General features: G+C 37.1%; 3 protein-coding genes across 3 annotated transcripts in view; 1 reads left to right on the top strand and 2 right to left on the bottom strand.

Annotated features, from left to right (window-relative positions):
• LOC127430918 (membrane-associated phosphatidylinositol transfer protein 3-like) overlaps positions 1 to 9,250 on the top strand; it is a 105,059-nt gene extending 95,809 nt beyond the window's left edge. The window contains exons 20-21 of the mRNA XM_051681059.1: positions 1,592 to 2,002; positions 7,827 to 9,250. Coding sequence (XP_051537019.1) covers positions 1,592 to 1,939 — 348 coding nt within the window. The 3' untranslated portion in view covers positions 1,940 to 2,002; positions 7,827 to 9,250. The remainder of the gene's footprint in view (positions 1 to 1,591; positions 2,003 to 7,826) is intronic.
• Positions 9,251 to 9,959: 709 nt separating this feature from the next.
• On the bottom strand, positions 9,960 to 16,920 carry LOC127430758 (uncharacterized). Its single transcript, XM_051680782.1, has 5 exons — positions 16,870 to 16,920; positions 15,918 to 16,216; positions 15,515 to 15,819; positions 12,484 to 12,579; positions 9,960 to 11,051 (listed from the first exon to the last, which is right to left on the bottom strand). The coding sequence occupies exons 2-5, from the start codon at positions 16,206 to 16,208 to the stop codon at positions 10,877 to 10,879; spliced, it is 867 nt and encodes a 288-aa protein (XP_051536742.1). The 5' UTR covers positions 16,209 to 16,216; positions 16,870 to 16,920; the 3' UTR covers positions 9,960 to 10,876.
• Positions 16,921 to 17,287: 367 nt separating this feature from the next.
• Positions 17,288 to 21,903, bottom strand: LOC127430999 (transmembrane and immunoglobulin domain-containing protein 1-like). Its single transcript, XM_051681166.1, has 6 exons — positions 21,699 to 21,903; positions 21,291 to 21,365; positions 19,967 to 20,254; positions 19,083 to 19,367; positions 18,807 to 18,910; positions 17,288 to 17,953 (listed from the first exon to the last, which is right to left on the bottom strand). The coding sequence occupies exons 2-6, from the start codon at positions 21,346 to 21,348 to the stop codon at positions 17,936 to 17,938; spliced, it is 753 nt and encodes a 250-aa protein (XP_051537126.1). The 5' UTR covers positions 21,349 to 21,365; positions 21,699 to 21,903; the 3' UTR covers positions 17,288 to 17,935.
• Between the last annotated feature and the right edge of the window lie 1,076 nt (positions 21,904 to 22,979).

Here is a 22,979-nt window from a genome sequence, read left to right as displayed (position 1 = left end):
CAGCTATTCATGCACTTCCGGGAAGAAAGGAACAGGGGCGGGGGTGGCTTTGAGCGGCGCCGCGAGCCCAGGAACCAATCACCGAGCCGCGAGGGTTCAGGGAAGAGCAGAGGGTCCCACTCTAGCCGACGCTCGCGGCTGCCCGGGAAAGCATGTCGTCATCTCCGCGTCAGCCTGTGACTGGGCAATCGTCCCCGAAGGGAGGAGCCCAGCTGAGGCTTCCGACTGGTCGAGCCTGCTCTCCGATGCTGCACTCAAGAGCTCATCACTTTCATGGGCTCTGAATAAGAGGTCGAACTCGCCGTGAGACGAGCCGGCGGACTCATCCGGAAGCCCGATCGGGGCAGATGAGCGTGCTGGGGAAGGCAGTCCCATTGGGGTCCCCAAATCGCCCCCAGTACTAGCCGCACTGGCCTCATACCCATGGGTAAAAGGACCGAGGCGGGGAGCCTCTGGGGTGGCTTGCTTTCTTACGAAGGCGAGCCGCGACCGCAACGTTGCCATGGACATATTCTCGCAATGAGAACATGACCATCCACGAACGCTGTCTCCGCGTGAGCAGTGCCCAGACAAGAAAGACAGTGATCGTGACCGTCAGAAGGCGAGAGATAACGAGCGCAACCAGGAATAACACACAACCGGAAAGACATCTTTAGAAAGACGCGTCTTTAAAAAGATGTTCCGTGTGTGCCGCTCTTTTAGAGAAATATACTCTTTTATTTCTGCCAAAGCGCCCAGGGGCATTCTCTGCAGTACACCAGTGCAGAGGGGGGAGAAGCCTGCTGAAATGCGCCGTCAGATCCAGCAGAGGTGAATGAACAGTAGTATTCAGCTCAGTGAGCGTGACCGTTCGGCTCCAAAGAGAAAATCTGAATGAGTGGTTGCATACCAGCTCTTTTTATACCTGTATGTCCGGGGGAGTGGCATGCAAATACCACTCGCCAATTTTCATTGGCCTTTTATCAAAGACCAGAGGTGTCTTGGGCTCCCAAGAGTGACCCCTAGTGTCACTACATCGACACAACGTCGGGTCAGTGACAGATAGGGAACTGCTGGAGTTTTATGGATTACTTCTATGTTTCCTTTAAGTGATTTTTGGAGCTGCAAAGGTGTGATCACCATTCACTTGCATTGTATGGACCTACAGAGCTGAGATATTCTCCTATAAATCTTAATTTGTGTTCAGCAGAAGAAAGAAAGTCATACACATCTGGGATGGCATGAGGTTGAGTAAATGATGTGAGATTTTTCATTTTTGGGTGAACTATTCTTTTAAAATTGTATGAATGTCAATGCATAAGATGACAAAATATAAAAAGTGGCATTTATTTGAAAGGAAGTTAGCACAAGCACACTATTCAAGCTAAACACTCTGCTAGGACTTGAAGGTGACTTCATACAGCCACAAAAATCACCTTGACACAAGCTGTTAGTTCTAAAAATGATTTGTTTGCAGATTCCACTTGCATTGATATTGTGTTTCTAATGCAATGACATTCAGTCACATTCAACTATCCAAATACTTTTTGGGGCCATTGTATCCTATCTTTCACAATTTTCCTTCCCTTCATCTCTTTCTCATCTTTCTTAGTTTCTCAGTGAAGGCTATGCAGCTCACCTCTCTACTCTGGAGTTTGAGCACGGCTCACGCTCCAAAAAGAACCGCATGATGCTACGTCAGGGCTCTTTTGGCCTCTCCTCCAAGACGGATTTCCTGTCTCCATCTCCTGACTTCCTGTCCAGCAAACGCACCCCACTCCTGCGGAGAGCCATGTCTGTTCAGCAGCCATCTCCGCCTTCCTCATCTGTCTCCACTCCCAAACCTGAGCGTGCTCAGAGCCAGCCTGAGTCTCATAAAGATGGACCAGAGATCCGCATTCAGACCGATGACCAGGAGGAGGATGAGGAGGGCGAGAGAATCCAAGATGTCACACTGTAAGAGAACTCCATTAGTTGTGGGGAAAAGAGTGTATGTTAATGGACAGCAACCCCATCTACTGCAGTAAGTGCTCTCTTAACTTTTCATTTTGTCACAATATATGAAGTACGCTACCCATTAATTTTGTAAAACAAGACGACAAGATTTATTAAAGCAATAAGCCATGAGAGGTGTGCATAAAAGTAATTTTTACCTTATTTTTAAAACTTTTTTCTTCACTAGTTTAAGGCCCTGCAATATAACAAATACATTTTTAAAGTGCAGTAGAGTGCAACAGTGCTGGCCTCTTTTTTTTTAGGAATTTGCAGTTGCCAAGCAACTAGCAATTAGTATAGATTGCACAGTCACAGGTGTGCGTTATAGTCATTTTACAATGGCTATTCATTTTATAATGATATTTATTAGGGCTGCCAAACGATTAAAATATTTAATCGCGATAAATCGCATAATTTTTTTGTAGTTAATCGTGATTAATCGCAATATCGTTATAAACATGAGTGGACAAAATATGCTTCATCCAGATGTATTTTTCAGTCATCCACACAAAACCTACCCCACCAACAGAGTTGAACAACAGAAAATGAACACAGCACAACTCAATTCAAATTATGTACAAAATATGGTAGTTGTAAGTGTATTATGACAGGTTTTGACAGACATAATCTTTCCAGGAGCACAGTGGAATTAAATAGCTGTGGTCATGTGACTATTTGCACCACTCATGCAAAAAGTCTGTATTGTCATTTACAATTGACAGCTCTGTGCATAATACATCAAAAACTCCTTTTAGACCCCAGTCACAATTGTAACCAGTGGGATTAAATGGGTTAATGACAGTGTAGATTACCTGCAAGGTTCCAGCAATGTCTCCAGCTTCTGCATTGGCTAGTGCACTATTAAACAGAGACACTGTGACAGAACCTTGTAGACAGCAGCAGGGTTTCCGTTAGCCGGTACCGCCGCTCCCTATACGCATATTACGCAGCCTGCGTAGGGCACCAACTCCCTAGGGGGGCATCAGAAACTCCACTGGCTACCTTTACTGGCATGTTATATGTTATTCAAGGACCCTGTAGCTGTCGCGGAACACAGACGATCGCCTCGTGCTCACACTTTCACTTTGCCCTACTCACCGCGCCTCGCAACTTTTGTACCGTGCCTCGCAGTGCAAGACAGGTGGTCAAATGGCAGCTGTCTTGCCACTGCAATCATGTTACAAAGTTCCGAGCTCTATCTGTGCTTTGCGGGTATGTTCTACTGCTGTGCTACATTGATAAAATGCTTGCCGCAGGTATCAGCATAATGTCTCCCACCATCTGTTTTCCCGACGGTCAATGCATGTGACATTAGCGGTGTTTGCGCGAATTGACTCGCTTCTCATGAACTATGGTTTATTCAAAGGGTCATATTTCGCGTTAACAGTGTTAAAAAAAATGTGGCGTTAAACGTATTTTGCATTAACGCGTTATTAACGCGTTAACTTCGACAGCACTAATATTTAAACAACAGTTAGTTCCTGTCCTCTAATTTGACACTGAGTACAACAAGCATGTGTGATATTGATTAGAGATATTATGTTACAGTATTTTAGAACAAAATCTTTGGCCATTGGTATCAACTTTGTATGCCTTCAATGCTTAGCAATAACAGCATGCTGACATATTCATTGGAGCTGTTTCTCTGCAGTTGCCATGGAAATACTTGTTTTGCGATTGACTTGACAAAGTTCAATACAGAGCTCGACAAATCTGTGGAGATTTATTCGGTGAGATTTGATTCAATGCACTGACAAACACTCCTGCAGTGCAGCTATTAGAGCAGACTGTCATTTGGAAACAGGCCTTAATTTTGGATTGGAGTGCTAAGAGCCAGAGCAGCCCATTGGCTAATTGAAGGCCATTAGTTCCCTTCGTGGTTGCTGTGACGCACCTGAGTTGCTCTGGATGGCACAGGTCCCCACTCACTGTCACAGGATAAATCAGCCTGTGCATCTTTACAAGACAGCCCAGAGACATGGGGAAAATGGCTTTTTTATTGCCAATCCTGATCTGGTGAAGGGGCGGGAACAAATCTCAGCCTTGTCTTGAACTTTTGGGTTGGAGTTAATTGGCTACTAGAAACACTGATGGCCATTGTGAGATGAGGCATCTCTTGGCTGAAGTTTGGATTGTGTTTCTCTTTCACAGTCTGTTGGAGCAAATAATTCTGGTAGAACTTTTCTGCTCTGCTCCAGGGCTCTGAATATGAAAAGATTAGTTTGTTCAGGAATGCCATCAGAAGATTCCATAGCCAAAAAATTTTTTTTTTATGTCTGAGCTGTTTTCATTAGCTAGTTTATGCATGACATACAACTCTAAATGTATCATAATGGGGGGAAAAATAATTAATATAAATATTATATTCTGGTAGCATTTTACAATTACATAAACCATGAATAATACCTTTTCAGCACTTATTTATACAGTATTAGTTAACATTATTTTCAAAATAAACATTTTTATTACATATGCATATGCAAAAAGTAACATGTTACATATTTTAACATTGGTTAATGCACTATGAAATAACATTAACTCACAATGAACAATTGTATTTTTATAAATTAACATTAACAAAGATTAATAAAATACTGTACAAAAATATTGTATTTGTTAGTTCATGATACCTAATGCATTAAGTAATGTTTACCAATAGAAATTATTGTAAAGTGTTACTAATTTTTTAAACGTATTAGTGCAAGAAAATGTAAAAAAATAAAAATAAAAAAAATAAAAGATTTTTCATGGATTTCACAGATTTTTGTCATGGAGATTTATGGCAAAAATAAAGAATTTTATAGGATATTAAGAACAGATTATTTAACAGATCTGGCTTTAAAATCTAAATGGATTAGCCATGTTCGAAGCAGTTTTAAAGGATCCTATATATAGACAACTGTGACAACACAGTATTAGATTATGTATTAATGTGCCATATTCTATTTTAGCTTCTATATTAAAGGAGTATTCCGGGTTCAATACAAGTTAAGCTCAATTGAAAGCATTAGTGGCATAATATTTACTTTTAATATAACATAATATAATATAATATAATACAATATAATATAATATAAAACTTTTCTTTAAAAAAAGCATAAATCTGGCTACAGTGTGGCACTTAAAATGGAAGTGAATGGGGCCAATTTCTGAACATTAAAATACTGACTGTTTCAAAAGTATAGTCACAAGACATAAAGGATATATATGTAAATATGATTTTAGTATGATAAAATTACTTACTAACCTTTTCTGTGTAAAGTTATAGCCTGTTTTACAACTAATTTACCATGACAACATAATGTCAACAAACCCTAAAATGACGATTTAACCTTGCAACGCAGCCTCCTGCAAGGACTCGCTACTTTAGATTCACTATACGCAACACATAATTTAAATAAATTTAAACCCATTGCATACAGTTCAGGATACTCTATGGAGTCATTTAAGGGTTAAATGTCTGACGCACAGAGTCACGTGGCCAAACACCATGGCGTCGATTTCCGTGAACTGCTTCTATGTGCGCAGCACCAACAAAAGTGGCTATGGTTAGAAACCTCCAAACAACCTGTTTGGTTGTAAAGAGTAGCATCTCCGGTTTCGTTTGATATGCTGCTTTAAATATTTTGTTCATTATTTGCGCTTCGGCACGCTGATAAACATGAAGTACTCGGATGAGTGCTGTGAAGCGGTTTTCTGACAGAGGTTCCAAAAACATGTTCGTTATTTTGAGTAACTTTTCACAGTAACAAATTTGTGGGTCATTTTGCTTCATTTTAATCAACATTTTGTTATTGTTTTATTTTGTTATCACTGTACAATACGGTTCTATTCATTAACATTAGTAAAGGCATTCCTATATACAGTATTTACTATTTGCATTTTTGCATTTTCACATTGAGAATAAATGTATTCATGCAAAAGCTGAAAATGTTGCTTTTAGAGGCTTTATATGGAGTTAGGATGAAAATAAGGTGCATTTTGAACTGTTCTGAGACCAGTGCAGACAGACAGCACACTGGAGGTTAAGTCATTCACTAAATAGGGAGCAAGGGTACATACTATAGCTTTCTAATAATAAATAATAATTATATTTATTTTTCACACATTATACATTTGCACATATACAGTGAAATTCCTTTTTTCACATATCCCAGCCAAGCTGGGGTCAGAGTGCAGGGTCAGCCATGATACAGCACCCCTGGAGCAGATAGGGTCAAGGGCCTTGCTCAAGGGCCCAACAGTGGCATCTTAGCAGTGCTGGGGCTTGAACCCCTGACCTTCTGATCAGTAACCCAGAGCCTTAACCACTGAGCCACCACTGCCCTTTCTATGTAGCAGTATATAAATTCAGAATTTTATGATGCAACATTTTATTTGAACATGGTTGGCAGTGATTTGATGATGCTGGCCATTACTTTGAATAAGAATTATTTATTCAGCTTTATAGAAAATCAGCTGTAATGTCTATAACATCTCAAAAACAACATGAATAACCAACACTCTTGGACACATAATAAACTATTTGATGAAAAAAATCTGACTTGATAGCTTGGTATTACTTTAATTTCACATCTTAGTCCCACTGTCCACATACTGTATGTGGACATACATTTTTAGTAAAACTATTTGCTCTAGAAAATGACATTTTTTTTCTTGTTTATCAAGTGCTACTATTTACAAATCAAAAAAGGAATTGAAAAATGCACACAGCAGACACGCTCGGGTCTCAGGAACGACTTCACAGCTCAAATAAGACATAAGGTTTAACAAGAATTAATGCAAGTGCTTTCATAAAATTATAAGCTGAAAATTCCCTCCAAAAATTGTCCCCATTCACTTCCATTGTAAGTGCCTCACTGTCACTGTAACCCCGATTTTTGCCTTTTTTTTTTTTTTTTAAGAAATGGAGGGACGAGTCGAAATAAATTTTTGTGGTAATCAACATTGTGCCACAAATGCTGTCAATTGATCTTAACTTGTACTGAACCCAGAACATTCCATTAATAAAAAAGTTATAACACTGCATTAAATTTAATTTTACCACACTCAAGCACGTTCAGTAGCCCTTAAAAGGATAGTTCACCCAAAAATGAAAATTCTGTCATCATTTACTCACCCTCATGCCATCCAAGATGTGTATGACTTTGTCTTCTGCTGAACACAAACAAAGATTTTTAGAAGAATATCTCAGCTCTGTAGGTCCATACAATGCAAGTGAGTGGTGACCAAAATGTTTAAGCTCCAAAAAGCACATAAAGGCAGCATAAAAGTAATTCTTACAACTTCAGTGGTTAAATCCATGTCTCAGAAGCGATTTGATAGGTGTTGGTGAGAAACAGATCAATATTTATGTCCTTTTTTGCTATCTCCACTTTCACTTTCTTCTTGTTTTTGGCGATTCACATTCTTCATGCATATTGCCCCCTACTGCTCAGGGAACAGAATTTATAGTAAAAAAAGAACTTAAATATTTATCTGTTTCTCGCCCACACCTATCATGCCACTTCAGAAGACATGGCTTTAACCACTGGAGTTACATTAATAACTGAATGTCTTAATTTGCTTAATTTGCTTCCAGAGGTCAATGTTTGTGTTCAGCAGAAAAAAGTCATACACATCTTTGATGGCATGAGTGTGAGTAAATGATGAAATAATTTTCATTTTTGGGTGAACTACCCCTTTAACTGTGGTAAAATACATTTAATTCATGGCCTATGGTGTCTTATCACCTTATGATAACATTGTAATGGCTGTAGTACACAAATTTGCATAGCTCCTGCATAACAAATACAGATGGCTTTGTCTTTCCTTTTTTGATGTCTTTCTAATCTCTTCTTTTTCATCCACAGTATTTGCTGATTAATTTTACTTTCAAACACAAGATCCCATCTCAAACAAGAAAAACATTTAATCTTTTTTGTAAACATGAAAGATCTGCTCCTTGGAAGACAAATGGCTGCCTGATTATTCAAGAGTGCGCTGTGAGGATTCACAGAATATTACCAAAAACAAGCAACCTCAGAGCACTGAGACAAATAGAAAACAACATGAAAGTGTTTAGTGGGACAAAGCATAAGGTTGTAGTGTTGACGTGACACGGAGTATGGAGAAGCTTGATAACGATCAAGCCATAAGATTGGACAATGAATGGTTTAAAGTTAATATGAAATTCCATTCACATTTTACGTGTGCATTGTTACATATTTCAGAGTGAAACAGGATATTCAGCAAGGAGTGTTGAGCAGGAGTTGATTTTATCTATCTGGAATTGACAGGATTGTGTGCGTTCCATACCAAAATGGAGCCAGACTTTGCCAAATACAACCCGTATGACTTTCTTTCTTCTGTGGAACACAAAAGGTGATGTTAGGCTGAATGTTAGCCTGTCACCATTCACTTTCATTGCCTTTTTCCAGTGAAAGTAAATGGTGACTTAAGATGTCAGTCTAACATTCTGCATAACATCTCCTTTTGTGTTAGACAGAAAGTCATAGGTTTGGAACAATATGAGGGTGAGTAATGATGAGAGAACATTCATTATTAGGTGAACAATCCTTTAAAGAAAGTCAATTTTAATTTCACGTTGACTTAAACAACCCTCATATGTGACAATCAGTGTTGTTGCAGAAGACTGAAGGAAATGGACCATGGCTGTCATAATTGAGACAAGGATAGAATGATGACACAGAAAGGCTTTTGACAGAAGGTAGTGTCAGGCACAGCTTTTCTTGGATTGAGTTTTCTGCTTTGCCAGGAGACTCATTTAACGTGCAGTGAATGCTCTCTGCAGACTCCTGTAACAGTCTTTTGTAAAGGTAACTATGGACATAAGCACCTGAACCACATCTATTTATAGCAACGCTGCAACCTCCAGCTTTGTGTTCTTAATAACTCTTTAGTGACCTACAAATCACCCAAATCATCTGGCATGTCTGTTTCTTGGAAGATTGTCTTTTTTCATGCTGGTTTTAATAAGGCATACGGTCAAAGGAGATGAGATAAAGACTGAACCTTGCAAAGATCATTCCAACTTACTTTTTTGGACTCTTTCCTGCATGTTCACCTAGCCCAAATTCTTTATATTTTGTCAAAATTGTGCTAGTGTTGTCCTCATCTACTGTATGATGCAGTATGTGTAAATAGACTTGAAAATAGTGCTGAAAGAGTGTTTAAAACATGCCATGCTGTGGTTTGACATTTGTGTCATTTTAGAGAGAATCTTTTTGTAGTTTTGTCAATATGGCTGTGTTGCACAAAACTGTATATAATTGTATAAATGTATTTCATAGACACTGTTATTGGATGTTATAAAACCATTCTTATCTGTTGAATTGTATGTGTCAAATTATTTCAAAGCATACAAGATGAATTTATCCCCCTCAATTATCGACTCTTAGTGATAATTTTCTAGAACACGAAATGGCAAAATCATCAATGCTTACTGTACCTCAAATACAGCTGCCTTGATTCCCACTGAAAAAATATTTCTGATAGAATAGTTTTGATTATTCTACAGGTGGTTTTTCAGCTGTTTTCTCTCGAGTTTGAAACATTTACCATCTTTAAAACAAAATGGTAAAGCAGCCTTTTCAAATTGATGGTTCAATTCTGCAACAGGCTGCATTTTTAAAAGCATTTTAGATTGTTATTTTGCAGTTTACTTTTAAAAATAAGCACAAATTCAAGGAAAAAAGAAAGAAATCTTAAGTAATATGCCTAAACATCTCTGATCCATATACTTCGCAGCTCTTAGTCTTTTAAAAGGTAAGAAATGTGAAAACAAAATAACCACTGAAGAGCACTCATAATCCCAAGAGTTTTGGGCTAACTAGTTATTATTAGACAATGATTGTGAAGAAAAACAAAACAGACTGTCCAAACCCATTTTGAGATTTATAAGTTTATAATAAACAACTACAGTGATTATAAGACACTAAGAATTTTGGAAAAGTATTTTTATTAAGTATAAAAGATTATGCTTTTGTCTTTTTGAAAAAAAAAAAAAAAATCATATGCAAAATATTACTCAAATGTATTTTTCAACAGATGAGTAGACAATCAATCGCACAATTAATTGTCTTATTCTTTGGCAATATTGTAATTTTACAATATTTATTCATCACTATGTGTGTACAGTATGTGATTATGGTGCATTTTATAATATGTCAGTTAGAGAAATTACTGCATAGTTAGCATTGTTACTCAGTCTGGACAACACAAACATCCGGTATTAGAATGAGTCAGTTAAGAACTAAACTAAATACAGTTAAAATAAAGCTAAACAGGTTAAAACTATTAATAAACACAGTAGCATTAGTAACATCTCCCAGTCAAGACAGTATCGCACCATGTTAGTTTAGTGTTAGGTAGTGACATTTTCACAAAAAGGGCATATCAACATTATTTCTGAAATACTGTTCACCAAACAAAATCCCTGAATACTGTTTTTAAAGAGTAACATTAAGCATTTCTTCTAATCCCAAAGCTTGACCTCTTTATTAGCTAAATTTATTTTGAATATGCTTTTATTTTGTATTCACATTTTTTCCTTTTCACAAGAGACATTTTTGGAGCTTTTCACAGCAGAAATTTAGAATTACTAAACAGTGTTAGTATGTAGAGTGCAGTGACCCACAAATGTGCATTTACTAAAAATCATGCACATAATTCTGAAAACAAGCAGCTGTAAATGCAAATGTTCCCATTAAATGATACAGTATGTTTATTGCTAAAACAATAGTTGCCCGTTACTTTAAACACTTAAAAGATACAGACAGATGGCATAACAGTCAAGGATAAAGTGTCCCTTCAAAATACTGGACAAGGCCTCTTCTGGCATGAACAAATAGAAGAAAATATATGTTTGAAAGCACAAAGAAAACATGACAATGGTCCCTTTTTAACAGGCTTTGCGGATGTTTGACAGGGCTACATCAGTCCAGCTGCTCACTGCCTGCTGCATGCGTTGGGTCTGATTTCGGATGGAAGCCCTGTTCAGTCCTCTGGAAAGATTGCTCTTGGTGGAGCTGTAGCCCATAGTCATAACTGTTTTGTAGTGTTCCATGGCCTGGACCCTGCAGTAACACCAAAGGTTATGGGGTTGCATAGAATAAAGTATGCATATTAAGGAGTTATACATCGTCATGCAGGTTCATTTTAGTTACTCTGTATGTAGCAGCTTATTAAAAAGTGTAAATGCATTCAGGTTGGCCTCTTTTTATATATTGTTAAATATTAAACAAACACCAAAAATGCGATACAATATTATACTGAAATTAAATCACGTCTAAGTAAAAGCATTCAAAAAATTGGAGGAAATGGGCAAACAAGCAGCAGCCATTTTAAATCGTGCTGTTAGCTACCTTTTTTTTGTAGCAAGATTAGCAAATAAATGTATTTGAAAATTAGATAAGCAAAAAAAAAAAAAAAAAATTCAATAGCTTTACCTCTGTTTTACTCCATAATTAGACAGTCCCTGAATCTGTCACTTGCAGAATGAAAGAAAATTATAATTTAACTATTCATTCAGAGAGACTGTAATTCAGAAAGACAATGTTTCACTGCAATAAAGGGGATTTTTCTCCAATCTAAAAGCACCTAGTTCCCCTTTAGTCACATAGATTAAAAATGACTTCCCAACAAAGAATGAGACTTCTGAGTGATTTGAAAATCTTGGCAGGAAGAAAGTTATGTGTGGAATTCAAAAGAGGGTGGGAAGGAGGTTCTTCATATAAGGAGAAAAAGACGGGCGATATAGTAACACTACAGAAAACTGTGCCTGCAGCAAAATGCCGTTTGTTTCACAGCAACCCAGTCTAATGAGGTCACCATATGACTTACATATATTTATTTTGATCTTTTCCAAAGAGGAAACAAAACAAGAACACAATATCTCGAATTGCATCTTTAACAAACTTTAAAAAACAAAATATTTAAAAGAAAAGATTCTGAGTAAAACAATTAAATCACTTTGCTACTTAAAAAAAAAAAGCATCTCAGTATCAAATGGCTACAGTTACACGATTAAGACCAGTCAGTGAATATTTCCAGCATGTGTTTCCTATTTGACAACGATCCCCAAGAGTAGACCCCTCTATATCCTGCAAGGAACACTGTCACGCAGAATTTGGGACACATAGGGGCTTGTCTAGTTTTGAGCAGCCCAATATGAAGGGTTTTTTGATGAGGGTTGGGTACAGAGAAGCTGCTGTCTAGTCAGCCGTTGAGAAAGAGGCCAACCCTCCCAAAATACAAACAGGAAATGGCCAAATGTCATGAGCGGGAACTGGTATAACAGTATGCCTGAGTGAGCAGACTTGCTATCTCTCACTCCCACTTTTAAGGGCAGATGGAAAAACAAATTAACAAACAAAAACTGTCAATTAAAAAACTTGAAGAAAATTCTCATTATGTATACAAAAGTAATTCACTTTCTCTCTCTCTCCTTTTTTTTTTTTTTTTTAAATAAAAAAAGAATGTAAATGGGGCAAGTTATTTTGCACTCACCGGTCATCTCTCCCAATAGCATCATCAAAAGCTCGAGAGAGACGCTTCAGCCTCCGGAGGCCTTTAGACACACAATCCAGATCCTCATCAAACTGCCTGTCATGGGATGGATGTGACCATTATGTGATATCAAGTGTTATGTTCATATCTGTAGAAAAGTTCTAGTCGTCCCTTAAAGGGATAGTTCACCCCCCCACCTCCCCCAAAAAAAAGAAATTTATGTCATAATTTACTTATCCTCATGTTGTTCCAAACCCATTCAACTTTCTTCGGAACACAACAGGAGTTGTTAGGCAGAATGTTGGTGACTGACCACCTCAGTCACCATTCACTTATTTTTTCCCATATAATAAAAGTTAATTGTGACTGAAGCTATCAAGTCATACAGTTTTGGAATAAGATGAGGGTGTGTAAATTAGGGCTGGGTGATATGTAAAAAATATTTTAGCGATAATCGCCTTAAAAAATATCAGGATATCCAATTACAAAGTCAACCCCCCTGCCAAGGGTCGAATCATATTTTTGCTTTATTGATCTTGCTTTACAAATTTAATTCATTTATTGAAACACATAAAACTTAAAATACATTTCTAAATTCGAAATGAAATGAAAAAAGCAATTAAAATTACAAAGTGATCAAAAAATCTTATATAACCACCTCCCCAAATCCAAACATTTACCGTCTCCAAGAGCCCCATTTGCCATCATGCAAGTATCAGTCAATGACAACAGGTGGAAAATTACTAATAGTCTACAGATAAAGAACTAAGGACAATTATAAATGTAAAGATAATAATAATCATAATAATTAAGCCTAATAAATTCCCTTGTGTTCCTAAAATAATGCTGCCAAATGTGTGTTCTTATCAAATTTGTGTTTGTATTGCATTTTGGTAATACAGTTTATGCTGCCTAAAGAAAAGAAAACAGAACTCAATTTTAGGTTCAAGATGTCTTGTATTATTTTATGATTTCATCATTTTGTCTTTGTTTCTTTAATACAAAGACACAAATTACTGAACCTGCAGAGTTGAGTTCACAACGCACATTTCCCGCAAACTGCTCAGTGGAAATAAAGCGAATTAAACTCACAGCACCTCCTGAGACGACCAGAGATCATTTGCAGCATTCTCATAGATGACATTATTCTTGCAAACAGTTTTCAGGTGAATGAAACAGAGAATAAAAGAGTGAGAACTCATAACATGTGCCTGTTCCACGAGACATAAGACCGGTTTCAGCTCGTGCTGCACGCCTGCGAACAAATAGCGAATCAGGCACTGGCAGCTTTTCTTTTGTCTGTTCTTAAAAATATAATAGTGTGTTTCTTCAAGCACGTGTCTTTGTGTCTAACAGCATTTCTTGTCATGTGTCACTCCGAGACGTTTTACAGGTCACCTGCCTGTTGCGGGTAGATGAGCAAAATTACCCACGCATGAAATTCCTGCATTTGGACGAGGAGCTTGCGAACTGGATTCAGCCTCGTTGCATTTGGTGGGTGCTAGTTTCCCACCCTGGGCTACTGTTTAATATACACTACCGGTCAAAAGTTTTGAAACACTTGACTGAAATGTTTCTTATGATCTTAAAAATCTTTTGATCTGAAGGCGTATGCTTAAATGTTTGAAATTAGTTTTGTAGACAAAAATATAATTGTGCCACCATTTTAATGTATTTCATTATATATAAAATTTAATTAAAAAAAAAAAGTTTTTGAAATTGATGACTTGGACCAAATAATAAAGAAAAGCAGCCAATAAGTGCCCAACATAGATGGGAACTCCTTCAATACTGTTTAAAAAGCATCCCAGGGTGATACCTCAAGAAGTTGATTGAGAAAATGTCAAGAGTACATGTCTGCAAATTCTAGGCAAAGGGTGACTACTTTGAAGATGCTAAAATATAACACAGTTTTGATTTATTTTGGATTTTGTTTAGTCACAACATAATTCCCATATTTCCATTTATGTTATTCCAAAATTTTGATGACTTTACTATTATTCCAAAATGTGTAAAAAGAATAAAGAATGAGTAAGTGTTTCAAAACTTTTGACCGGTAGTGTATAACTATATATACTACATTATTATAACTATACTGTTTAATAAATAACTTCTCAGACCCATGGTTTTGCCATTTCCCAATCTTGTTGATCATCATCTGTCAATGAGTGTCGCAATCGGCATCTTCATATTTGTAAGATATCCGAGGATAAAGGATATCCGATTACATCGCCCTATCGCTCAGGCCTAATGTAAATGATAACAGAATTGTCATTTTTGGGTGAACTATCCCTTTAAGACAACGTATACACACAATTTTAGCATACTAATTTCTATCTTTAAAACTAAGGATGATGTGTTAAGCATTATATAATGTAGAGATTTGCCAGGGTGGTCGATTATTCGATTAGTCGTCCAACAGCTGACTAGTCGGTTAGTGGGGTCGACTACAAGCATCAATATTTTTAGTGGTGGTGGTGGTTTTAATGGGAGGCGCAATTCTCTAATTTCTTGAGAGATGCAACTTCTTGGAGAGCGTTTTTGTGTGATTATAGCTTGCTGTGCTTAAAAGTTAATAACAGTAAGCACAGGAAAACATTCTGCAAGAAGTTTTGTCTTTTTAATGCTTGAAGTTTAGTCCATTTATGCACTGCTGCTGTTTCAGCCATCAAAGCGCCACTAAAACAACACATTACACAATGATCCTCTGCTGTGAGTAATGTTTATGTATTTGTGCCCTGTTCTGAACAGATTAAAGTCTTTTGCTGATTCTGTTTGACACTGCTTAAATGAAAGTTGCAGTAAAACATTTTTAAACATCTTTATATCGTGAACTTGATGTGTACCTGCATCATTATCTTGCCGTTCTGCGCTTTTCAAAACATTTTGCTTTTTTGTACCTATATTGGGGGTCCCTGGGTTGGATGAGAGCAGGTCCCTGGGTCTGTAAAGGCTGAAAACCCCTACTCTAATGCAATAAACTTGTTTTAGTATTCAACTCTGTGTTCTGGGTGCAGATGTGCAGTCTCACCTCCTGCGGTTCATAGTGTTGGGTGAGGCAAAAGGGCTTTTCAGTGCTGCCATGCGTACCAGCTGCCTCCTGGTGCCCCTGGTCTTCACTGTCCAAACAGAAGAGACACCGGCCTTTGGCGTATGGGTCCCCCGAGGAGTTCGCTTGCTGGCTGACCTTGGAGTTCGCCTGGGGGTGTTCATAGTACAGGCAGCTGATCGCTTCGGAGTCTGTGATGTCCCAGTGCAATCATACTCCCCATCAGACATTCTACCAGGTGTCATCACCAGACACTCTTGATGTGACTGTCTGCTCCGTTGAAACCTCTGATTAGAGTTGATGAAAAGAAGGTGAGAACATATAACTGACATATCATTTTTATGTATTTAGGTTCAAAGAATAATGCATTTACAGTGAAGCCAACCTGATAGACGTTCCCAATTGAGTTTTTTGCACTGCGGGTCATTTTGCGGACAGCGCTGTCCTTTTGGTTCATCTGAAGAGACTCCCAGGTGGGATTCTCGGAGATGTTGACATTAGACTGTACTGGTTTCAAGGGGAGTCGTTTGCGCAGAGACATTCTGAGTGAATTCAGTGAGCTGGAGGAGCGCATCTTCTTAAACTGCTGCGGTGCTTCGGGCGAGCTGTCAGGATCAGACTCATCGAGGACAGCATGCAACCTCCAGACCCCGCTCCCGACAGTAGTGGACGTCATTGGGAGAACTTTAAGGGAAAAGTAAGACTTCCATTTGCAGAAACAATGTAGTAAGTTAATGTATTTAATGCTCTTGCATTAGGGGCCGTTCAGACCGAACGCATACTTGCGCAAATAGCGAGACGCAGCGCTACTAAACGCAGGTGTGTTTTTGAAAACTGAGGTTCTTTGACTCGTCACGGCGTCCAAAAAACGCGTCGCTCCTACGCGACTCGCTGAAAATCAGCGCGGATGACGCGTTCGGTGTGAACGGCCCCTCGTGGCCACTTTTAAGGCAGCCGTATTAGAAAACAATACCACTCATTTGAGTTGAACTGGATCTAGTAAATAAACTTGGTCATTATTTGTGATTAAACAGCTACTCTAACTCGAAATCAACACTATTTAATTCGAAAACAGTCTATTGGAGATCGCGATCATAATCGAGTGCAACTAAGGATACACGTGATTAGAGCAGATATCAGACAACAACAAAACAACAGTGGTACGCATACAACTGGTAAACAGTTTACGGCGCTGTTTTTTTATTTTTTTTTATTTATAATTATTATTATTATTTATTTCACCAAAGAATCAAAACTATCCTAAGTATTCTCCCCATATGCTTTAAACTGTATAAAAAAAATTAAAAATCGACTTTGACCGAAGAGCTGAAACCTACCGTTCTTTTTACAAATCGCAGTGTGGTGACTATCCGATTCCTTTACTTTGTTTCGTCTGGCTGACTGTTTGAATTTGGCGGACCGCCGCTCCCTGTGGAAGAAAGACCACGCCCACCAGTGTCCCGCTCCTCCACTCTGATTGGCTTAATCGGAATCTGACGTAAGGAAAGGCTCTTTGTGTTGAAACAATTGTTTTGTTATGATAAACAGTCTCTATTCACAGTGTGTACTTTTAATTGTTACATTCAGAGATACCAAAGTTTAACGTGAACAAAACAACCCTGGATGACAATACAATTTCTTGTAAGTCTTATAAAATGAACTGCTGCATTGATTTATGTTCTGTCTCTAAAGTTTGTGCTTAACTACTGAGGAACCCACACTCCATTTTCAATCAAGCATCCAACAAATCTGAAATGGAATTATTATTATTATTTTATTATTTGTTTCAGCATTTATTTTCACCTTGAAGGTGCCTAAATACAGTTTACAGAGAAAATGTGAAAGTAGCCAAACCTTATTAGTATAAACAGAGAACATTTCTTTAAAATTATCATTACACACCATATTTTGAGTTTGATGGCTAAAGGTTAATGTCTTCTAGGTAGTTACATTTTACAGTGCCTATTTACACAAAGAAATAATCCTTGACCCTGAGAATTTACAATAGTTTGCAATTCATTTTAATGAGTTTATTCTCCCTAACAAACCTGGCCATCAATGTTCTAGGAGTGGCTGCCAGTTCAAAGACTACTCAATGCCAGAAGAATTTGGAGAATATCACATGTACAGAATCAGGAGAGAAGCGCAATCATCTCAGAGATTTTTTTAACAAACCTCTTTTCACCTCACAATTTAACAATAACAAAGCAAGAAGGCAAAGTAGGCAACCAAGGAGGTGTTTGTTTGTTTTTTAAATAGCATTCCATCACAGTGTCCAATTTGCCAGTACAGTAACGGTTACTTGCATTCCAGTCAGGCTTGTCTGGTGATGGTGTCCTCAAAACTCAATGTTTCAAATAGCTCTGTTTTGAATTCCTGAGATGCTTTTCCATCTGAAGAGGTTCAATTACGTTTGCAACACTAGGACAGAAAAAAAGGACAAAGCATTTTTTCTGACGTTTCTCATAGTTTCAGACAAAGATTTTCGATAGCGTTGTAAACACTGAATACAGGCAAAATTAAATCATAATTTTTATTTTTTAATACCCAAAAATGAAAATTGTCTCATCATTTACTCACCGTCATGCCATCCCAGATGTGTATGAATTTCTTTCTTCTGCTGAACTCAAATGAAAATTTTAGAAGAATATCTCAGCTCTGTTGGTCCTCACAATGTAAGTGAATGGTGGCCAGAAATTTGAATCTCCAAAAAGCACATAAGGGCAACATAAAAGTAAACCATTAGACTCCAGTGGTTTAATCCATGTTTTCAGAAACAATCTAATCGGTTTTGGGTGAGAACAGACATTCTTGACATCAGCACTCTCCTTGGCAATCATGATTTGAAGCTTGGTTACACTCCCTAGCACCATGTAGCGTTCTGTGCGTACGTCAAGCACTAGGAAGTGTAATAGAGCTTGAAACCAAGATCATGCCTTAAGACAGCAATGGCAAGATATACAGTGAAAAAGAAGTTATATTTTGGGCTGTTTCTCACCCAAAACCAATTAGATCGCTTCAGAAGACATGGATTGACCAACTGGAGTCTTATGGATTACATTTATACTGCGTTTATGTGGAGCTTCAAAGTTTAGGTCACCATTCACTTGCATTGTATGGCTCTACAGAGTTGAGATATTCTTCTAAAAATCTTCATTTGTGTTCTGCAGAAGAAAGAAAATCATACACATCTGTGATGGCATGAGGATGCGTAAATGATTTGAGAATCTTCATTTTTGGGGGAACTATCCCTTCAATAATGAAGCTTGCATACCTCTTTAATTTTATTCCGTCTAGAGATGATTGCTGTTACAATTGTGCAGACAACCACCACCAGTCCAGCAATTGTGGGTCCGAGAGGGAACTTAAGAACTTTGTCTAAGAAGGAGACAAATATTAAACATTAATTTCAGTTAGTTTGACAGATACTGTAAGACAGAGCAAAACAAAAACGTTGAGCCTTAAAAGTAAAAAAAGAAAGCAAAAGATCATAAAACAACAAAACAATCCTGTAAAAAATGTGAAATAAGGATAAAACGGGAACACAAACCTTCAACCGTAACTTTAAATGTCTTGTTCATAATTCCATAGACAGCTGAATGTGCCTCACAGGTGTACAATCCTTGATGAACATCTCGCTTAATTTTTGGGATTGTCAACTGAGCGGTAACGCCATTATTGGTGGTTTTGTAACTACCAGTGGTCAGATCCAGAAGCTCACCATCCCTTTTCCAACTCACAGTCACTGGAGGGTTGGCATGGACATCGCAGGACAGAGCAGCATTGCTTGTTTCCTCAAAAAACAGCTCTTCGATGTCATTAAGATTCGGAGGAACTGTAATGTATAGCAGCATTTCAGATTAGAATGCAAAAATACAGTATGTCATATTATATCTGCCCTCCAACCTCAAATTTCTTTTGTTTTACAAAAATACGTAGATTTCTGTGAATTTTACTGTTTAAATTTACATTTACATATAACCCCACTGGGGTTAGGCCATCACCATTTCATTTAATTCAGGTATAATTCAATTTAAAGCATCAACAAACAGAAAGATATTTCAGGTGGTCAAGGAAATATGGTTTCGGGTGGAATTTATTGTCTAAAATAACAAATTAAATGGATCCAAAACTGTGAATGAGAGAACCTGTGTTAGGGTGGGTAAGATTTTGAAATTGGATATTGCATATAAAAGCTGTAAAGAGGAATTTAATAGGAAATGTCCCAGATTTAATCATAAGGTCAAAGACCATTATTATATTATATTATATTATATTGTATTATGCTAAAGCTCTTTTTTTCCAAACAATGTCACTAAATAATATTGTTATATATTCCAAAGCCTTCTCTGTTTAGTTGGCTGTGTTCATTGCAACAGAGATGATCCCTCAAAATATTCTTGCTTAGTCCTTCATGTATCCTGAAAAACTTACACTGGACATCAAGTTCAATGGAGTTGTTCACGCTTACATCACTCTTCAGCTGACAGGTAAAGATTGCTCGATTGTCCTCTCTGGTGACAGGTTGTACACACAGACTACTCCGGTACAGGCGGTTTTCTTCTTTCAGGTCCACCAGGGCACCATTGCGGTACCACTGCAGTTCATGTTGGTTTGATGGGTCCATACTGCCATCAGTCACACAGGTCAGAGTGACGGTTTCCTCAACCTTTGTCTGAATGAAGCTCCCAGCTGCCATGGGACACGACTCAATAGTGACCGCTGCTCAGAATATTGTGAAAATTAAATGTTAATCAGTGCAATCAGGCATAATGTACTGGAATTATTTTCCAACACATGTAGTGTAGCAGTGATTCTAAAGTGGCTGTGTTTCAGGACCCAGATTTTAGTAGTGACCCAATGGTACAGAAAAGTATTTATCGTAGAGTAAACAAAAGCATTCTTAAAATCAAACGTTGACATTTGTTACTGTTCATTAGCTGAATAGGAATTTTGACAATTTTGTAAATGCAGAAATAACAGCAGACGTGTAATTTACCTGCCTGGGAACACAATGGGCTAAATACACTGCAAGAAATTATGATGAAAGAATTAAGTATTTTTGTCTTGTTTTCCAGTAAAAATGTCTAAACATTCTTTAAACGTGATTTATTTACTTGACAAGCCGAATTTAGTGAGATTTATGCTTAAAACCAAAAAAAAACTGTTTGCCAATGGGGTAAGAAAAAAAAAACTTAATTCAAAGGGAAAACAAGTTTAGTTTTCTTACCCCACTGGCAGATTTGTTTTCTTTTTTTTAGTCTAAAATTCACCAAATTTTGTCAGATTTCTCTTTAAACAAGACTTAATATCTTATGCCGTTTTGCTTGACAAGTAAATAAATCACGTTATTTGCACAAGAATACCACTGAATACAAAAATACCAGAATACAATTGGTTGTACAGCTGTTGATGTCAACAAAAAACATAGGAAGTGTTTTCCCATCCCTTTTAAAAGTTGATAAGCCTATTTATTTTGCTATCCTAACTATGCAGGATTATATGTTTAGTTGCATTTTATAATTTTATAATGTTTTTCCCCTGCTGTCTGCAATACTATCATAGACAACCCACCACTTGAGAATCATTGCTCTATGTACAATTGTTAACTGAATAAAACACTGAGCATTGCTTTAAAACACTGAACAAAGTTCATTTAAAATGTTTGAACTATTATTTAACAGACAACCTTTAGAGTGCCTTTTTTCTCAGGCATCTGCTGCGTTTAGACTTAAAAAGCATGAAGTGGATAGTTTACCTTTTACATGGCTGACATAACAGAGTAGGATCAAAGTGAGACAAACCAACACCTTCATCTTTGTATATCTGCCAACTGATTTCAAAGACAAAAATACAAAAAAGATTTGATATTTTTTAATGTGTTTATCAGGCACAGAATATTTAGACATATTCTTTTAAATACACCATCAGTTCCTACAAATTAATTACAGTAATATCCTTTCAGAAAAACAGAATCCCCTTGGAAATGAATAAAAAAAAGGCCTTTAACTTGTTGACTTAAACTTTCACAATTTCTGGCAGAGACATTGTTGCAAAGTGGCATTTCCCTGAATAGCTTAATTTTACCATCACTTTCCAGAATGTGTGAAATCATAATTGTGTTCTGTGAAACTCTGAAACCCTTTTTAAAATGGCTTATACTCACCTACGATCTGTGTGATGACTCTCTAGTAATGCTAGCAGAAAATCCAAAAGGAAGCAAGCAAAGAGTGAAGTCTGGAGAGGTGTGTGTCTTCACATCAGGTTTATATTCTACACGATAGACACTTTACAGCACTTAACAGGAATTAAAACCACCTCCCCTCATGGTCACGGACCTTTTACAGTGTTGTGCAAAAATAGGATCACTTTTTAGTGCCATCTCAAAATGTTCAGGAGGAATGGGATGGATGAAAAGAAAGATAAATCTCATAAAGATATAGTCTCGCAGTCATAAAAACATTTGCGATAAGAGAAATTTGATGTTCTATAAAAATATGTCAGTGTCACAAGCATGACATTTGAAAATGCATGTCCCAACCCAAAATGATTCATGCATTCCTTTGGTATTTATATGTGATTTCTGTGTCTTGAGTGCGGTGAGGTTGAATCACAGGGTAACGACAGTGAGAATGTGCATGTACAGCAGGCAAGTACAGAGAGAAGAAATCTAAAAAAAAAAATATTATTCATAGATTTCCATCTTGTCATAATGTTGCTTTTTTATTTTTAAATGACTTCAATGGATTACATAGTTATAATTCTGTTTTCTAGTGCATGTTGTATACACATGCTTTTAGCTTTGTTTTTGCTCCAGTTTTTAAAACAAAAGGTGTCTTTTATTCAGCTAATATTATTATGTAAGAAAGGGGTTCGAACTTAGTTTTAATTATCCACCAGAGGGCCCTGTTCCACCACTGTGAACAAATGATGTTATGGTAGCACTTTATTTTACAGTACTGTTCTACATTTACCTACTATATAATTAAAACAACTACAGTAATTACTAGGTACTAACCCTAAACCTAAACTTAAGCCATATTAAGTACATGATCTGGTAACACTTTATTATAACAGTACATGAATAATCATGAATTAATATCTGAATTAATAGCTACTTATGAATAAATTAATGATGAGTTAAGGAATGGACTAATTAGGAAATAATGAAGAGCTAACATTAACTACAACATGACATATGAATTCACGCATTAATAACGGTCACCTTAATTACATGTTAGTACATGTTTGATAGTTAATGCATTAATTAACATTAGGGAATAAACTAGATCATTATAAGAAAGAATGTGAAGTATTTTAACCTTGAATTAAACATGCATATTCAATGTTGTCATAATTTAAATATTTTATGCATTTAGCTGTCTGCAGCTTTGCCACAAACGTCATTGACTGACGCAGTATAATTCCACCATTTTTAAATGGAAAT

The sequence above is a fragment of the Myxocyprinus asiaticus genome, chromosome 40 (genome assembly GCF_019703515.2).
Source record: "Myxocyprinus asiaticus isolate MX2 ecotype Aquarium Trade chromosome 40, UBuf_Myxa_2, whole genome shotgun sequence".
NCBI lineage: Eukaryota > Metazoa > Chordata > Actinopteri > Cypriniformes > Catostomidae > Myxocyprinus > Myxocyprinus asiaticus.
Note: the sequence above shows the minus strand (reverse complement) of the source record. Positions and strands in the feature narration are given on the sequence as shown.

What these genes read in the sequence shown, in the direction of transcription:
- LOC127430999 (XM_051681166.1), bottom strand. Translation starts at nt 21,348, where the DNA reads ATGAAGGTGTTGGTTTGTCTCACTTTGATCCTACTCTGTTATGTCAGC. An exon ending in TTATGTCAGCCATGTAAAAG is followed by an intron (nt 20,255 to 21,290) that starts GTAAACTATCCA and finishes TATTCTGAGCAG; the next exon opens with CGGTCACTATTGAGTCGTGT. An exon ending in CATTGAACTTGATGTCCAGT is followed by an intron (nt 19,368 to 19,966) that starts GTAAGTTTTTCA and finishes TATACATTACAG; the next exon opens with TTCCTCCGAATCTTAATGAC.
- LOC127430758 (XM_051680782.1), bottom strand. Translation starts at nt 16,208, where the DNA reads ATGACGTCCACTACTGTCGGGAGCGGGGTCTGGAGGTTGCATGCTGTC. An exon ending in AACACTATGAACCGCAGGAG is followed by an intron (nt 12,580 to 15,514) that starts GTGAGACTGCAC and finishes ATCCCATGACAG; the next exon opens with GCAGTTTGATGAGGATCTGG. An exon ending in GCTATTGGGAGAGATGACCG is followed by an intron (nt 11,052 to 12,483) that starts GTGAGTGCAAAA and finishes GTGTTACTGCAG; the next exon opens with GGTCCAGGCCATGGAACACT.